This window comes from Cydia fagiglandana, chromosome 4 (assembly GCF_963556715.1).
Source record: "Cydia fagiglandana chromosome 4, ilCydFagi1.1, whole genome shotgun sequence".
NCBI classification, from domain to species: Eukaryota; Metazoa; Arthropoda; class Insecta; order Lepidoptera; family Tortricidae; genus Cydia; species Cydia fagiglandana.
The window spans coordinates 22,264,421-22,278,780 of record NC_085935.1 but is presented as its reverse complement, the minus strand read 5'-3'; the positions used below and the strand labels follow the sequence as shown (position 1 = coordinate 22,278,780).

Genomic DNA, 14,360 nt, shown 5'->3' with positions numbered 1-14,360 from the left:
GCAATACCTAGATGATATTTGTATAAGTACAACAGTTTGAATAGTGTTAGATAACTGTCTGTCTCAACACATCGGTTTATAGTAACTTTATTTTTGTCTAAGAAATTACAGGAATTTCACATAATTTGCATAACTTTACAGTTAAGTTAAAATAAACAGCTCTGGTTCTAATCAAGTAATCATTATAGATAAACGATCTCTACCTTTAGTGTCCTTTAGGTTTGGGTAGCCATAGTAAAAAAGTACGTAAGTATTAATCAAACTTAAACGCAAAATAGGGAATGACGTACGTCATTAATAATGACTCATTTCTCATATCTATGGATATCACTATAATTCCATTAATTACTTTAATTAGGTACATATGTTATCCGCACCAGATCCGATTTAAAATATTAAAGTGATCTAGACGAGTGGGAAGTAGATTTTTGCTGTTTGCTAAAAAATTATGTTGGATAACATAAAACCAAGTCGAAGATATTAACTATTTAACTCACATTATAGACGGGTCTAACGCGAATTATATTCAATTACCTTTATTTACCGACGTTTCGACACAGGTTTCACTGGTCGTGGTCGCGGCTGACTGATTCAAAGAGCATATAATCACTACGGACTGATTGTCCCAGCAAAACAAAACAGAGATTTGTGCATCTACCCGACGAAAAGTGTATGGAAAAGTTTGGGGTAGACATCACATTTTCAAACCACCCACCACACATAATGAACAAGTCGAAGATATTCAGTTATTTGTAGCTGACTATACAATATATATTACAGCGGGTCACCAACTCACCAGTAGCCTAACCGGTAACATATCGAAATTATAATAACACTTGTACAACATTCCCTTAGGTGACATAATGGATTACAACAAAGGAAGTGGCCAATTTGTGACACAATCATTAACAGTAACAAATGATAAAATGCGCACACGATTGAGATTGTCATGTCCGGTGACAAGTTACATATGTAAAACAAACATTGCCTTACACAATCTGTTTTTCGATAAAATTAAGTACCTATTTGGTTGGCCTGGACTTTCAAACAAACTATAAATACAATATTCCCAGTCTCATCCTCAAAAAAACAACAATCTTTAATTTTGAAATTGCTACTGTTAGGCGTACGTAAGTGTGTTGAAATTATGCATTTCACATCACGCATCCGCACCGCACTCCGCAGCTCCCACGCCGTGTCAAAGAGTCCAATTCATCACGAAAACAATACGGTACCACAATCACCACCTCAATAAACACTTTTTACTCGACAATAAACAAGTGAGAGTTATTAGTTTAACTTCAAGAAGATCTTATATGCTCCGGAAGTAGACACATTTATACGTCTTTTTGAAACGCACAACAGCTAGTCGGCACAACATTAAATTTAGCCTACTAATTCGTAGGTAGGTAAGTACTTATTACTGGGGCAGATATTACAATAGTTGACCAAAGACTACTTATCCTCCGACCAGCCCGCTTATATGTGAGCTCGAGATTAGTAACTTTTCGACTGATTAGGGGTCAACTTTTAACTGGTTTTAGTGGTAAAGCAAAGTGTTTCCCACGCAAGATGTGTTGATGTTGATGGAGATGGTACACTTTGATTATTCGGGACTTTGGGATTAACTTTTATCACTACTGAGATTTGGCACAAAAATCCACCCGGACTAATATCATTTTCACAGCTAAAGTAGGTACCAAATGAACTCTATTATACTAGTTAGCAAGTAGCCAACATAGGACTTGGATTACATATACGTCATCATTCTCTTTTAAGTAGAAATTATGCGTAATCCGAATATTCGAAACGTTATTTAAAGTATGAGCATCAGTAGGTACCTAACTTCAGTAAGTTACTACACCTAATGTTATCCAAACTAGCAATAAAATCCTCCGCGTCACCGTAGGTAGCAAAACAGGACGGAGATTGCCCATAAGCGTCCAATAACGACCACCCCGTTGACGCTTTAGTTACGCTGAAATGACGCTCAGGTTACGCTCATGTTACGTTCAGCCGTGGGAGCGGGTCGCTCCTAAATCTGACCTTTACAGTGCAATCTGAGATGTGTGATAACAGTTCGGATCTATTGCATGAGAGGTCGTTCCTCTTACAGATCCTGAGCTGTTTTATTTATGATACCTATAGGTACCTAAATAGACAGAATCAGAAGAATCGCTTGACGGTAAGCGGTTACCGTCACCCATGGGTACCCGCAATACCAGAGGGGTCGTACCAGGGTGCGTGCCAGCCTTCAAGATGGGAGTATCATTTTTCTTGAAGGTTTTCATTCATAAGAGGCTCTTATTATATTTTAACTTCAATGTTCCAATAAAGTTCTAAATTGTTGAATGATTTTTATTATTCATTTCTTATTTGCCAGTCCGGCACTGGAACAAACCCAAAGAGCATCTTATCAACTACATCGCGTCGGTACTCGCTCATACACAGAGTTGAGTCACACACATTGTCCACGACTCACTCTGAATGCATTTAATGAACTTGCGACATTTGAAGCTAATTATTCTCGTAATATTACACATAATACATTCAATCAAACCTAGTTTTGTTCAGCTAGTTTAGTTTAAACATATATTATAGAAAATACATATACCTAAATGTATGAACCCTTTTGTCAAATGTTAGGGATATGAAATCTTAACCAACAAGTCATGCAACTCACCCACCTACTCCCTTGATATTTAATTTTATGCATACGTGATTTTAACATTCGATATTCGATATGTCGATCCTAATCCCTCAACAGTCTACCCACCACTTTTATCGTTATCGAGTGTTGGTAAACAAACCAAATATGGCTGTCATCCGCCCCCGACATGGCCTTGTAGCCCTTACTGCTTGCGCAAGCGCTTTTCGGTATTAACAAAAAGTGCATCGATCGATTACTAGGATTATAAACTTTATTAACAACTATTAAAGTTAAAATTAGATTGAGCCTGAGGAAGGACTTGATGCCTTTTAATGTAGACGGTGATTGATTATAGGTCGCTCGTAAGTTGACAATCAATTATTAAAAAAGTGTTTCGCATAATTTCACCCGTCAATTAAAACATGTTATTGGTGTAATTGTGAGCCTTTTTTAAGTTCTTATGGATTTTAATGGCAGTTATTAATGACATTTTGTTTATTGGTAATGCATAATGTTGTTACTATATGGTTGATATGATATTGTATCTTCGTATCCTTATAAGAATATAATTTATAATTGTATGGTGGATTAAGTCCTTACACGTACCATCAATTTACCATATTTGGAAGAGGAATGGATGCTCACCCGCTGCAAAAACCATTTATAACGTATGTATTGTACAGTTCCTTGTATTTTTGATATTTTTAATGCTTAAATACGTACCAAAAAAAATCCATTTCGTCTAGCATTATTTCTAAATTTGATATAATTTAACCACATCCAATTTTGAGCAAAAGGAAGTCAATCCTATTTAATGTTAAAAAATTCATAAGTTTCATAACCAATACATATATTTAACATGCCCAAACTCGTCCGTAATGTAATAAAATAAGTCTTTATACGAATATAATGTTGTGCTGCGGTTGTCTATTTCACCAAATTTGGGGCAATCGTGGGCGCACGCGCACCCACGGCAGGTCAAAAGGAGAGGCTTCATCGTAGGAAGGTACTACGTACTTATGAGTAACATCACGTGAGAATTTGATCGTGATCTCTCTGTAAGGCACAGCTACTGGTGCCCTATTCTCTCTATATTTGCATTATAAAGATAACGATGCGAAAAGCACCTAAAAGTGTCGTTAGGGTCACACAGGATTATATGTATTTACTACGGTTGATTTATAAGGACTGCATCTTTATCGGGCGATTTAGTCACTTCTCTCTAATGAGCATTGAGCAAAGCATGCAAGGACTTTTTGAACGTCAGACTTTATAGACTTTCCATGTAACCTGTATACTTTCAAGCAAGGCTTACAGTTGCTAATAATGCCCTATGGAAGACATTTAAGGACTAGAAAAAAAAAGGCACTCGCTCCAAAGGTTATAGAAACGATCTCACTCAAAATCTAATCCCCTAAAGTTTATAAGTAACAGACACTACATTATTAAATTTGTTCATTAGCCTAACCTAACACTATTCCGTAGGCGTATATCGACATGTTACACGTTCCATCGAGGCCCTTCGAATGCCCCGTTATGGACCATATGGCCCGATAAGGCCTTACGCGGCCGCCCACGGACTGTGGGCGGGCGGTAGATCATTTTGAATGTAAACAACTTGTTGCGATTTGATAAAGTGCGTTCGGAATACAAAGGGATATAATAAGCTAGTTTGTAATACAATATGCGAGAAACTTCAGTGCCTATTCATTTCTTAGGAAAGTTGTAAAGGTTCAGGAAAACTCACGCGGCTATTTTTATACATTATTTATATAAGTTTCGATTGCCGTTTTCTATCATATCAACGATAGAAAACGGCCCTTGTCTTGGCCCTCAGGATTTGGCCGTATTTCAAAAAAGATTTCATGCCTATTTCAAACAGAATCGGCAGGAGTTAATTGATCGATGGATATAGCGTATTATACACGCATTAATAGTAACTAATATAAGGCAATTTAATGAACGTTCCACTAAATACATATTTATCGAATATTTAGATTTTGAAACAGAAAGTTGCCATCATCCACCACACAAGAAAGTTTCGTTTGATCACAACAACAGTGAAGATGAAACACTAACAAGGTGATTCTTTCCCAAATCGATTCCACGAAGACAGAAGCGCACAGCTATTCCGAATGCGTAGCTTATTTACAATGGGGAAGTGTTTAAGGGTTCAACCGCGGATTTATTTTACTCGTGGAAAAGTACAGTCAACCACATTTTTATTATTTAGGTACCATCACGAACCGCGATGGTTGAGCCAGGTTCTAGGTAAATTGGTTGTTTCAATACATACGTTATGGAATGTCCAATTATAGCTAGAACCCTAAATGGCTCAACAATCGCGGTTCGTGACTGTACTGTATGAAAATTTTAACATTAGATGTAGTTTTTTGAGAAGAACTGAAAACTATAGTGTCCATATCGTCGTCCACTAAATAACATCATTCATTTATTAATCTGGGCCCAGTTTTATAAAGTTACAAGTTACAGGTTACAAGAGTACAGGCTACAGGCACCTGTAATGCACTGTGAACGGCTACAGGTGTTTTATAAATACACATAAATAATTACAGTTGTAAAGAACCACGGTCAATCTCGATTACATGTGAAATCTACAGGTGTGAAGGACATCACTATTTAAAAAAAAACGTGTGTCATAGATACTCGGTTCTCTACTAAATTATGTGTTTTTGTTTGCTGTAAAATATTAATTACTGGAAAAATGGCCAGAAATGAAGGAAAAATCGAGTGGTTGAGAGCGGCGTTCCATGCCAAGGATATACTTTTTGGGCCGTTTTCAGATTCAGATTAAGTTAGATTTAATTAAATATTTACGTAATAAGTAAATAACATGTAAATAAGTACTCTTTCACATTCTTACATTAAAATGTATCGTTTCGGTAGCGGCTGTATCGAAAATTATGAATAGTACACTTTACCATAATGTGAATGCACTATACTTAAATAAAGAGACGAATGCTAATAAATCAACGACAAATATCGGCAATAATCCCTTTCCATTTCCTAGTAGATAAAATAAAACAAATCGTCAATAAAATCAATATCAAACATATTGTCACTTTATTTCCTATTTACTATATACTTATTTCAGATACATTAACAAAAACTGATAAGGTCAGTGCATGGAAAAGTATGCATGCCCTGGCACAATCGTTGGCGTTGGTGCTTAACAATAAAGAGTAAAGTTTAAAATCTCTCAGAAAACGAGTCTACAAGTAACTGCTGTTGTGCTGTTACAGGACTCAAGACGTATGTAAGTTTTTGTTACAAGTGTACCAATCTACACTTGTAATTTACAATATTTTTATAAAACGCTTGTTCGATTATGAGTTTAAAACTATAAAACTCCCGTATTTTCGTCTATGGTTGAGCTACAGGCACTTGTACCTGTAACCTGTAAAATTGTAACACAGTACTTTTATAAAACGCAAATTGTAAAAAACGGAGCAAGTGTTGCCAGTAAACGCCTGTAAACTTGTAACTTGTAACTTTATAAAACTGGGCCCTGATGGCAGTGTCCGTTCGAATTGGCGAATGCTAAACCTTCTAAAAGTTCTAAAGTGGAAGCCCGCTAACACCCGCAGTCGTGACAAACTCATGAATGGAAGGACGACATCTATCATCAATCTAGCAAAAAGCACGAGGCAATGGACAGAAGAAACAGGGGTGAAGAAATGGAGAGCCAGCCAGCCTACAGCCAGGTCAACCTGCGTGCATTCGGGCAAAGTTCACGACGACGCGTCGAATAGGCGTCGCATTGCAGTTTCCAAGTCAATATGTAGGTATGATTTGTCTAACACCGACTGTACCAGTGGAAAGACCACCCAACAACAAGCGCGCTTTGTTTGGTAAGGTCGAGGATGGCCGGACATGTTTTACTGCCAGCTTTACGAGTTCCTGACCAGATACAATAAGTACGCTTTGCCTGAGCCCTCAACTACGAAACCGAACGGTAAAAATGACGATCGTTACAGAGATCATACACAGGCCGCTTTTTCAACAAGTAGTGCAATAATCTATGAAGTAAATATACGCATAATTTTTACAATGGGACCCAACTCTAAATAATGAAAAACGGATTGATCCAACTAAAGTAAGTCAGTAAAACTAAATTTATTTTCGGTCCCTTCCACCATGAAACTCATGAAAGGGTTTAATGTTAATTGCAACGGTGCGTGCGCGTACACTGCGCGTGCGCGCATCCGGTGCGTGTTTACTTGCGCCGGCGCACCCCTTCCGCGCGAACTTGACATTGTCTTTGCTCTATTCCCGCGCCGGAAACAGGCCATTAGCACAAGTAAAATTTTCAGTACACTGCCCAACTAACAAATTGGTCATAAGATCTGAACCTTTTACGACTGATTAAACGTAGATGCGTCGTAAATAAGCAAGGTTTACAACGTGACGTTGTATAAATGTCATTTTTACAGTCGTATAAATGTCGTGTACAAACGTTTGTATAACATAGTAATAAAGCAATTTAGTCATTATCGTATAAAAGTTTTAACCATGACCTTTTCCCGGATTTACAACTTCAATATGACATCTTACAGCACTTTGGTCATAGAAAAGCTTTATGAGTTACTACTGTACAACTAGTCATAACATCAGCTTTTTACAGCTGTTAAATTGCTAAAATGCCATACAACAGTCATAAACATGACCGTCTTATAGCTACTGATGATCAGGGTAATGGCGGCCGTATCGTGTCGGCTTACGAGTTATAAGTCGTATATGAGTCATATAACTAATCAAAGATAAATATTCAATGAATTTATTAAATTATATATAATAAATAAACAATATTTAGAGGGGGCATTAAAAATGACTTACAAAACCTAGTAACATTCGTCGAAAATATTATGTTCGCATGCGTATCTGATTTGTTATACTCGTATCTAGTAGATGTCGAGTTACTAGTACTTAAAATGGTAAAAAGTATAATACTAATACTTATTACTGCTTTTCACAAATTGTTTGACCTGTTATGATACTTATGATTGAAACTGCTTCGCTGTTGCATTTCACCGACTCATATGTCGTACAAACGTCTGCGTTATGATCACTCTACAAGCAATTGCACTTACAAAGCGAGAACTTACGATACTTTTCCGACTAAAAAGACGTTTAATATATTTTTTATGACAGCTGTAGGACTAAATGTGCTTGCTTATGGCGATTGAGTGACCACTCTACGACTGTTTAGCCATAAAAACTGCGCCAAAATCGCGTTGTATAAACGTTTGTATGCCTAAAATTGCATACCAATAAGTTTTAAGAAAAACGTTTGTAAAACATATTTATGACTTATTTTTGCTAGTTGGGTGAACATTTACTTTTACTTACTTACTATAAGTCTACGTACCTAAATGTAAATGCCGAAAAAACTACTCACTATAGATATTTGGAAAGTGCGTGTTGGAAGAACTAAAACTGATGATAATGCATTACATACCTACATATACTATGAACGAAATAGGTATAAACTTTCCTGAACCAAATTGTTTATATTGTTGGATCATTTTGTCAACAGATTTTGTGGCAAGAGAGTAGGTAAAAAACTTAGCATACCTATCAACCTATAACGACCTACATATAACCTTGAGCTTACTGTGGGACTTTGTCAATCTGTGTAAGAATGTCCTATGTCCTATAAGTATGCTAGTACCTACACAAGAAATGTTGGAGTGAAGACCAGAGGTCGGTCAAGAGTTTGCGTTTTATTAGTGCCCATGAATACTTTCGGTATTTATTTAGACCATTTTGTTCGTAAAAGGTAACTACTATAACAATGCATTGTCACTCTCCAGAGATCTGAATTAGTTATGGGTCTAATTCAGAAGGAACCTGTTATTAAATCGGAATACGCCTGTGGAGCTTCGTTAGTTTTGCTTCAGCTCGAGCATTGAAAACATAACTGGTTGGTGCTATCAATTATTATTTTTAATTCGTTTGTCTTCAAATATTATGAATGCAGATAATTTACATCATTTACATGCAGATAATATTGTACTGGTAATAATTGTACTGTACAGGAAATGAAGGGGTAACAATGTTTCAGGGAACCGCCATCGCCACCGTGTACTGTACACTAACTGCAACGTGGTGCACATTCGCTTTTAGGTTCTCTATTTATGGAGTTAACTAAACACTTATGACACTGAGTCCAACGGGACGTTGCAATTACAATCATATAGAGTTAGACCAAGAACAGTCTGCAACAATGTTGATAGCACACGCAGTGCAAGTGTTATTTTAATAAACTTCAAACTTTTATGAAATTATGTCGTATTGAATATTTTAAATAACACCTGCACTGCGTGTGCTATCAAAATCGCTGCAGACTTTTCTAGATCTAACTCTACCGATATACCTACATATAATTAGAAATCCTTATTCGATCTATTTCAGATTGTATTTATTATGTCAATCTTTGTAAATTATAGGTACATACATAAAACGCTAAAATGTTATTATCGTCATTTTAGTTTATGGTTTGTCCCTTGTAATGCAAGGGGTTAAAGATTAATTATATTAACTCTCCCTTTTCAGAACAATTTCTGCTGAGAGGGACAGACCTTTATAAACTTAGCACCGGCCTCCTGTTTCCAAACCGTGAGATCCACACAACTGATTATCGTTACCGTAAGTAGAAGATCTCATGAGCGTCTTTGATTGAAATAGACGTCGGGATAATAAACGTCAGATCCGGTGGAGAGCATCTGTCCGTTATTCCCACACCCGCACTTTTTTCACTTTTCAAATTTCGAACGCATGTTTTTTTTTCTTAATTTATTGTTTCGGCGCATACGCCGAAGCTTTTTGTGATGGATTTCTGTGAGGACTGAGTTGAGTAGGTATAGACGGTCAAGCAAATCTTGTCAGTAGAAAAAGGCGCGAAATTCAAATTTTCTATGAGACGATCTCCCTTCGCGCCTACATTTTTCAAATTTGCCGCCTTTTTCTACTGACAAGATCTGCTTGACCAAGTATACCTACGGTATTTAATGCCAAATTATAATGCTAAAGTAGTTGTAATTTTTTTGACCATCAAAAATTTATTGCATCATAATAATATTTAATTACAATAATGTTTTTTTTTTCTACCAAAATAGTTTTGCTACGTACAGGCTACAATAAGTAGGTAGGGAACCCGTTTGCTATGCCTATAATAAATTTAAAATTCTTTGCCTTGTTATGATCGATTCAATAGGTAACAATCATTTCCCAAACCGCAATTTAGAAGGCGTGGCATAGCCTACAGACGCCGTATGGGGCGAGACAGGTGTTAAATCTGTAGTTCCCACAGCACAATGGCGTTTTTGCCGATTCCGAACAAGTGCCATCACTAGCTCTCGTAGACATGTCGAAAAAAATAATAAGAATAGAGATGGGAAGGTTGGATTTAGAAAGGTGTCGGTGAAAGGAATAAAAGTTTGTAAGAATAATTACTTAAACAACTTATTATGAGACCTGAACTGTCCTATAATAATTTAGTGCAGTATGGGTACCTCTACCTACTACTTGGGTTATACGTAATACGAAATATTTAGGGGTATAAACTAAAGAGCATTATTTTGAATTTGAATTCTCAAATGTGGTCTAAAACCATATTAAATATTTGTTCCGACGAATTAAAACTTCAGGTTTCCTGGCTAGTTCAGATTGATGTGCGCCTCGATGATAATAATACAGTCGAATCCAATCCAAAGTAGCTAACGGAACCAGCGACTAAGTGCAAATATTTATAAGTCAGATTTAGTAAGAAATAATTTAACGGTCCTGTAGCAAAAAGATAAATAAATTGTAAATCTACCTACTGCATTAATAAATATAAATAATCTTTAGTAGTAATTTTTCTGGAACTATCGACAATGATATGTCATCGTGTCATCACTAGACTTAGGTAACGAGCCTGGCATCTTCCGTACTCCCATGCATTATGGCCGCAACTACTATATCTTACAGTGTAACGAGCGGGAACTAGGAACAGAACACAATGTATTCATAGCGATAACATGCATGCTTCCTTGTTGCAAATTAGCTTGTACGCGGATTGGTAAGACCTATTTGCATCTAGCTCTGTCACCTCCTGTCCTGTGTAAGTTAATTAGGTATACTAAAGCTAATTTGATCAGGATCCCAGGTGACATCAGCATGTCGTGGCAAAAAACTAGAAGGCCCGGGACTAACGGCAGTATAGGCAACACATTTGACCATGATAGACCTTAACTCGTCAGAATAAGGTAGGTATACGAATGTTCAAGAGACTGTGACGATGGTACCTTAGGGCCGTAATTGCGAACTATGAACGCAGGAAGCTGGAAACAAGGCATCATCCAATTCTATTGTAAGTCGGCTGCAGGGTTGACACAAGTTTCTATATACGATTATCCGTTATTCCTTTACTTGAAGGTTCAGATTAATTAGGCAGGATCACACAGAACTAGCCGCCTCGCGAGATAATTGCCGCGCGAAGCAGCTCGTTTTGCGCGGGCGTTTAGGGCGGAGTAAACGCAATGCCTCGGGCGAGGCACGTCTCCACAGACCAAGCTGCCTCGCGCGGCAATGTCATCGCGAGGCGTCTAGTTCTGGGCCCGGCTATTTGTTAAAATGGAGTATTTGAACATAAATTAAAGAATCGGGGTGGCAGAACCTAATATCATAGAGAAATAAGCTCGTAGATCATTAGTTTCACCCCGTATTGCTTCCTCCGTCTTGCAAAAAATAAAGGAAGATCGATAACGGATACCTGGCCGCGCAGCCAAAATGCCAATCGCTTACGCTCCGTAGCGATCGAAACGCAACTGTCACTGTCGCGCTAATATGGAAGAGTGATAGAGAGACATAATGCTTTTCGTTATCGAAGCGATATCAATTGTAACCTTGGCTAGGCCGGCTGATGGCCTAGCCAAGATGACAATAAGTGATAGAAAACGCCAATCGAAACTTAAATAATGGATGGAAAAGGTCACGTGAATATTCGTAGCATCTGACGTCCCGACTCCCAATATTTTTTTTCTTTTCGTTTGGCGTTTGTCGTGGTGAAAGTCCTGCTAGCTAGATGTCCCAGGCAGGTATCGCCGACGTGACATAGGTGAAAATAATCTATGCGATCTGTGCGTCAATATATTGCCGAAAAATAGCGCAGGACCAAGAAAGATGGGACATTTGCGTGGCCAAATCACACTTTGGATTGACACTATTCCTCATACGCTCATAAATACTTCAGTAGCTAGGTTAAACTAGCAACCCTAGCTCAGAAACATTGTAAGAGCTTGAGAATGTTCACAATGAGGATGTGGCTAACTGCGACTACTCAGGTACGGTGGAGCGATCCACGTGACTGTGAGACTGTGACACAGTGGCTACCATAAATATCAGTACTCTAACTATAGGAACAAAGGAATATTAAGGGCCCGTTTACACATTGATTAGTGTTAAAAGTGCGAGATCATACATTTGCTAGTAAACGCAAGTAGGTACTTAACAAATGTATGAATTCGCACTAATCACTAATCAAAGTGTAAACAGGGCCTAAGACGCGCAAAGTCGTTTTAACATTTCTAACGCCTATTGAACACCTCGCATGGATTCGTAGGGATGGCAAAAATATAAAACATCAAGAATCATACTAATTATGCCTATTTATGATTTCTCCACTTATAACATAAAAACAAATAATATACATGAATTGTACAACAACAAAGAAATAGTCAAGTATCAACATTATCACAGCAACAACTAGGTATGCTTTGAAATCAAACAAAAATACATATAAAAAATACGGAACACTAAAAAACCTACCTACTGTTTTGAACATATTAGTACAAATGCGTAAAGTAAGCGGTTACCAAAGCCTGTGGACGCTTGCAACTCCAGCATACGTGCGCGCTGCCGAACATTCAAAAGGCTATACTGTGTGCAACCCTATTCAAAATGGTATTAGTTACTACACACACTACACATGGTATTAGGACATAAATATACTTCCTAAAAACTCCACACTTTATTAATGTACTATCGTCCACAAAAGGTCTAAACGTAGAGCTATAAGCCCTTATGCATGTCATAAAGCACAGCACAGAGCCTGTAGAGAGGCAAGCCCACTACAGTGAAGTAATCTCCTTCAACTCTCTCTACGAATGTGCCGCCCACGCCCTGGATGCCGTAGCCGCCTGCCTTGTCCCTGGTAAGATAAGATAAAACAAGGTAAAGATAACATTAGATTATATCAGGGGTCGGCAAACCACGGCTGGCGAGCCGCATACGGCTGTTTTGAAGTGAGAACTGGTGATCTCTAGTGTGGTTAGCTCTTTTTCACAATAGTTTGCCAATCCCTGGATTAGGTAATAGATTATATAACAAAGGATAAGATGGAGTGATAAACGTAGTAGAACTAAACCCAGATATCCCAGGAATTTGAATTTACCTACTTGGTATGGTATTTAAATATTTACTAGATTATAAGGCTGCATTTTCAAGAATGGCAATTTATTTATTGAGAGGCTGCAGTGTCCCACTGCTGGAAAAAGGCCTCTTCCCGATCCGGTGCAGTCTCTGGCCATTCCTTTAAAAAGCAGTCTAACTTGTCTGACCATCACGGACATGGTCTGCCTGATCCTCATTTTGAGCTGTTTAGGAATGTAACCTTTAGTATATCCCTTAAATTTGGTAACTTACATAGGTTCACCAGTAGCAATGTACCCGTTGATCTGGTCTTCATTCAGTTTGCCAAATATGACATCAGTCTTCTCGGTGAACTTGACTGTTTCGTTCTTGGCCTTCACCACCACTCCGGTGTATACTGTGTGTCCCCGCCCTGATAATCTGCCATTAAAAAATTAAATAACAATTACTTGTACCACCAAAACTATGTAAAATACAACCCAACTATTTACGAGTGAGCATAAGGCAATCAATAAGTCACGTACAACAATACAAATTTATGTCTGCCACTAAGATTAAAGATAAAGAAAATATCTTGGTTAAACTATTTGGATGAGCTAAACTAATGAAATGATATAACCAACAAACCTAACAACCTTGACAACATCTGAAAAGCGTCTGCTACAGACGTAGGCTTGCCAAACATCTCTCCATCCAGAGTCACCATAGTATCCGCTCCTATAACTATGTCTGGAGCCTTGCCCTGCCCAATCAGACGATTCTCAACTTCTAGAACTTTCTGCAACGCTGTCTCTTCCACAAAGTCCGAGAAATTCTTAAAACTTTTAGGATCAAGGTTCTCTTCAAATAGAGATGGACACAATCCTACTTTTAACCCCTAAAACAAGATTCACATATTAAAATTACCATGTTGTCGGTGCGTAAACCTAAAATGAAATCTACAAACAAGATAATACTTACTATATTTTCTATCAACTCTTTCCTCCTAGGCGAGCCAGAAGCTAGAATAATATTTTTCTGCTTCAAAACATGCATAACTGGTTGCAACATTTTGATAACGTTCGAACTTTATTCGCAGTAACGGAAAGGTCAATGGAATGTGCAGGACGCCTCGTTCTTAAAATTTCTAAAATATTCGGATAGTTTAATCACAAAAATATAGAACACTTTCAATATTTTGTATTTTCCAATTCTATCATTTTCGTTCGACTCCAAAATCCAAATCCGCATGAGGTTGACATTGACACTGACATTTTTAGGGCGTCTTTCATTATTA

At 37.6% G+C, this 14,360-nt stretch overlaps 1 protein-coding gene across 1 annotated transcript; it reads right to left on the bottom strand.

Moving 5' to 3' along the window:
• Positions 1–12,303: 12,303 nt before the first annotated feature.
• LOC134664198 (dTTP/UTP pyrophosphatase) lies at positions 12,304–14,311 on the bottom strand. Its single transcript, XM_063520784.1, has 4 exons — positions 14,045–14,311; positions 13,720–13,961; positions 13,358–13,504; positions 12,304–12,863 (listed from the first exon to the last, which is right to left on the bottom strand). The coding sequence occupies exons 1-4, from the start codon at positions 14,132–14,134 to the stop codon at positions 12,725–12,727; spliced, it is 618 nt and encodes a 205-aa protein (XP_063376854.1). The 5' UTR covers positions 14,135–14,311; the 3' UTR covers positions 12,304–12,724.
• Positions 14,312–14,360: the final 49 nt, after the last annotated feature.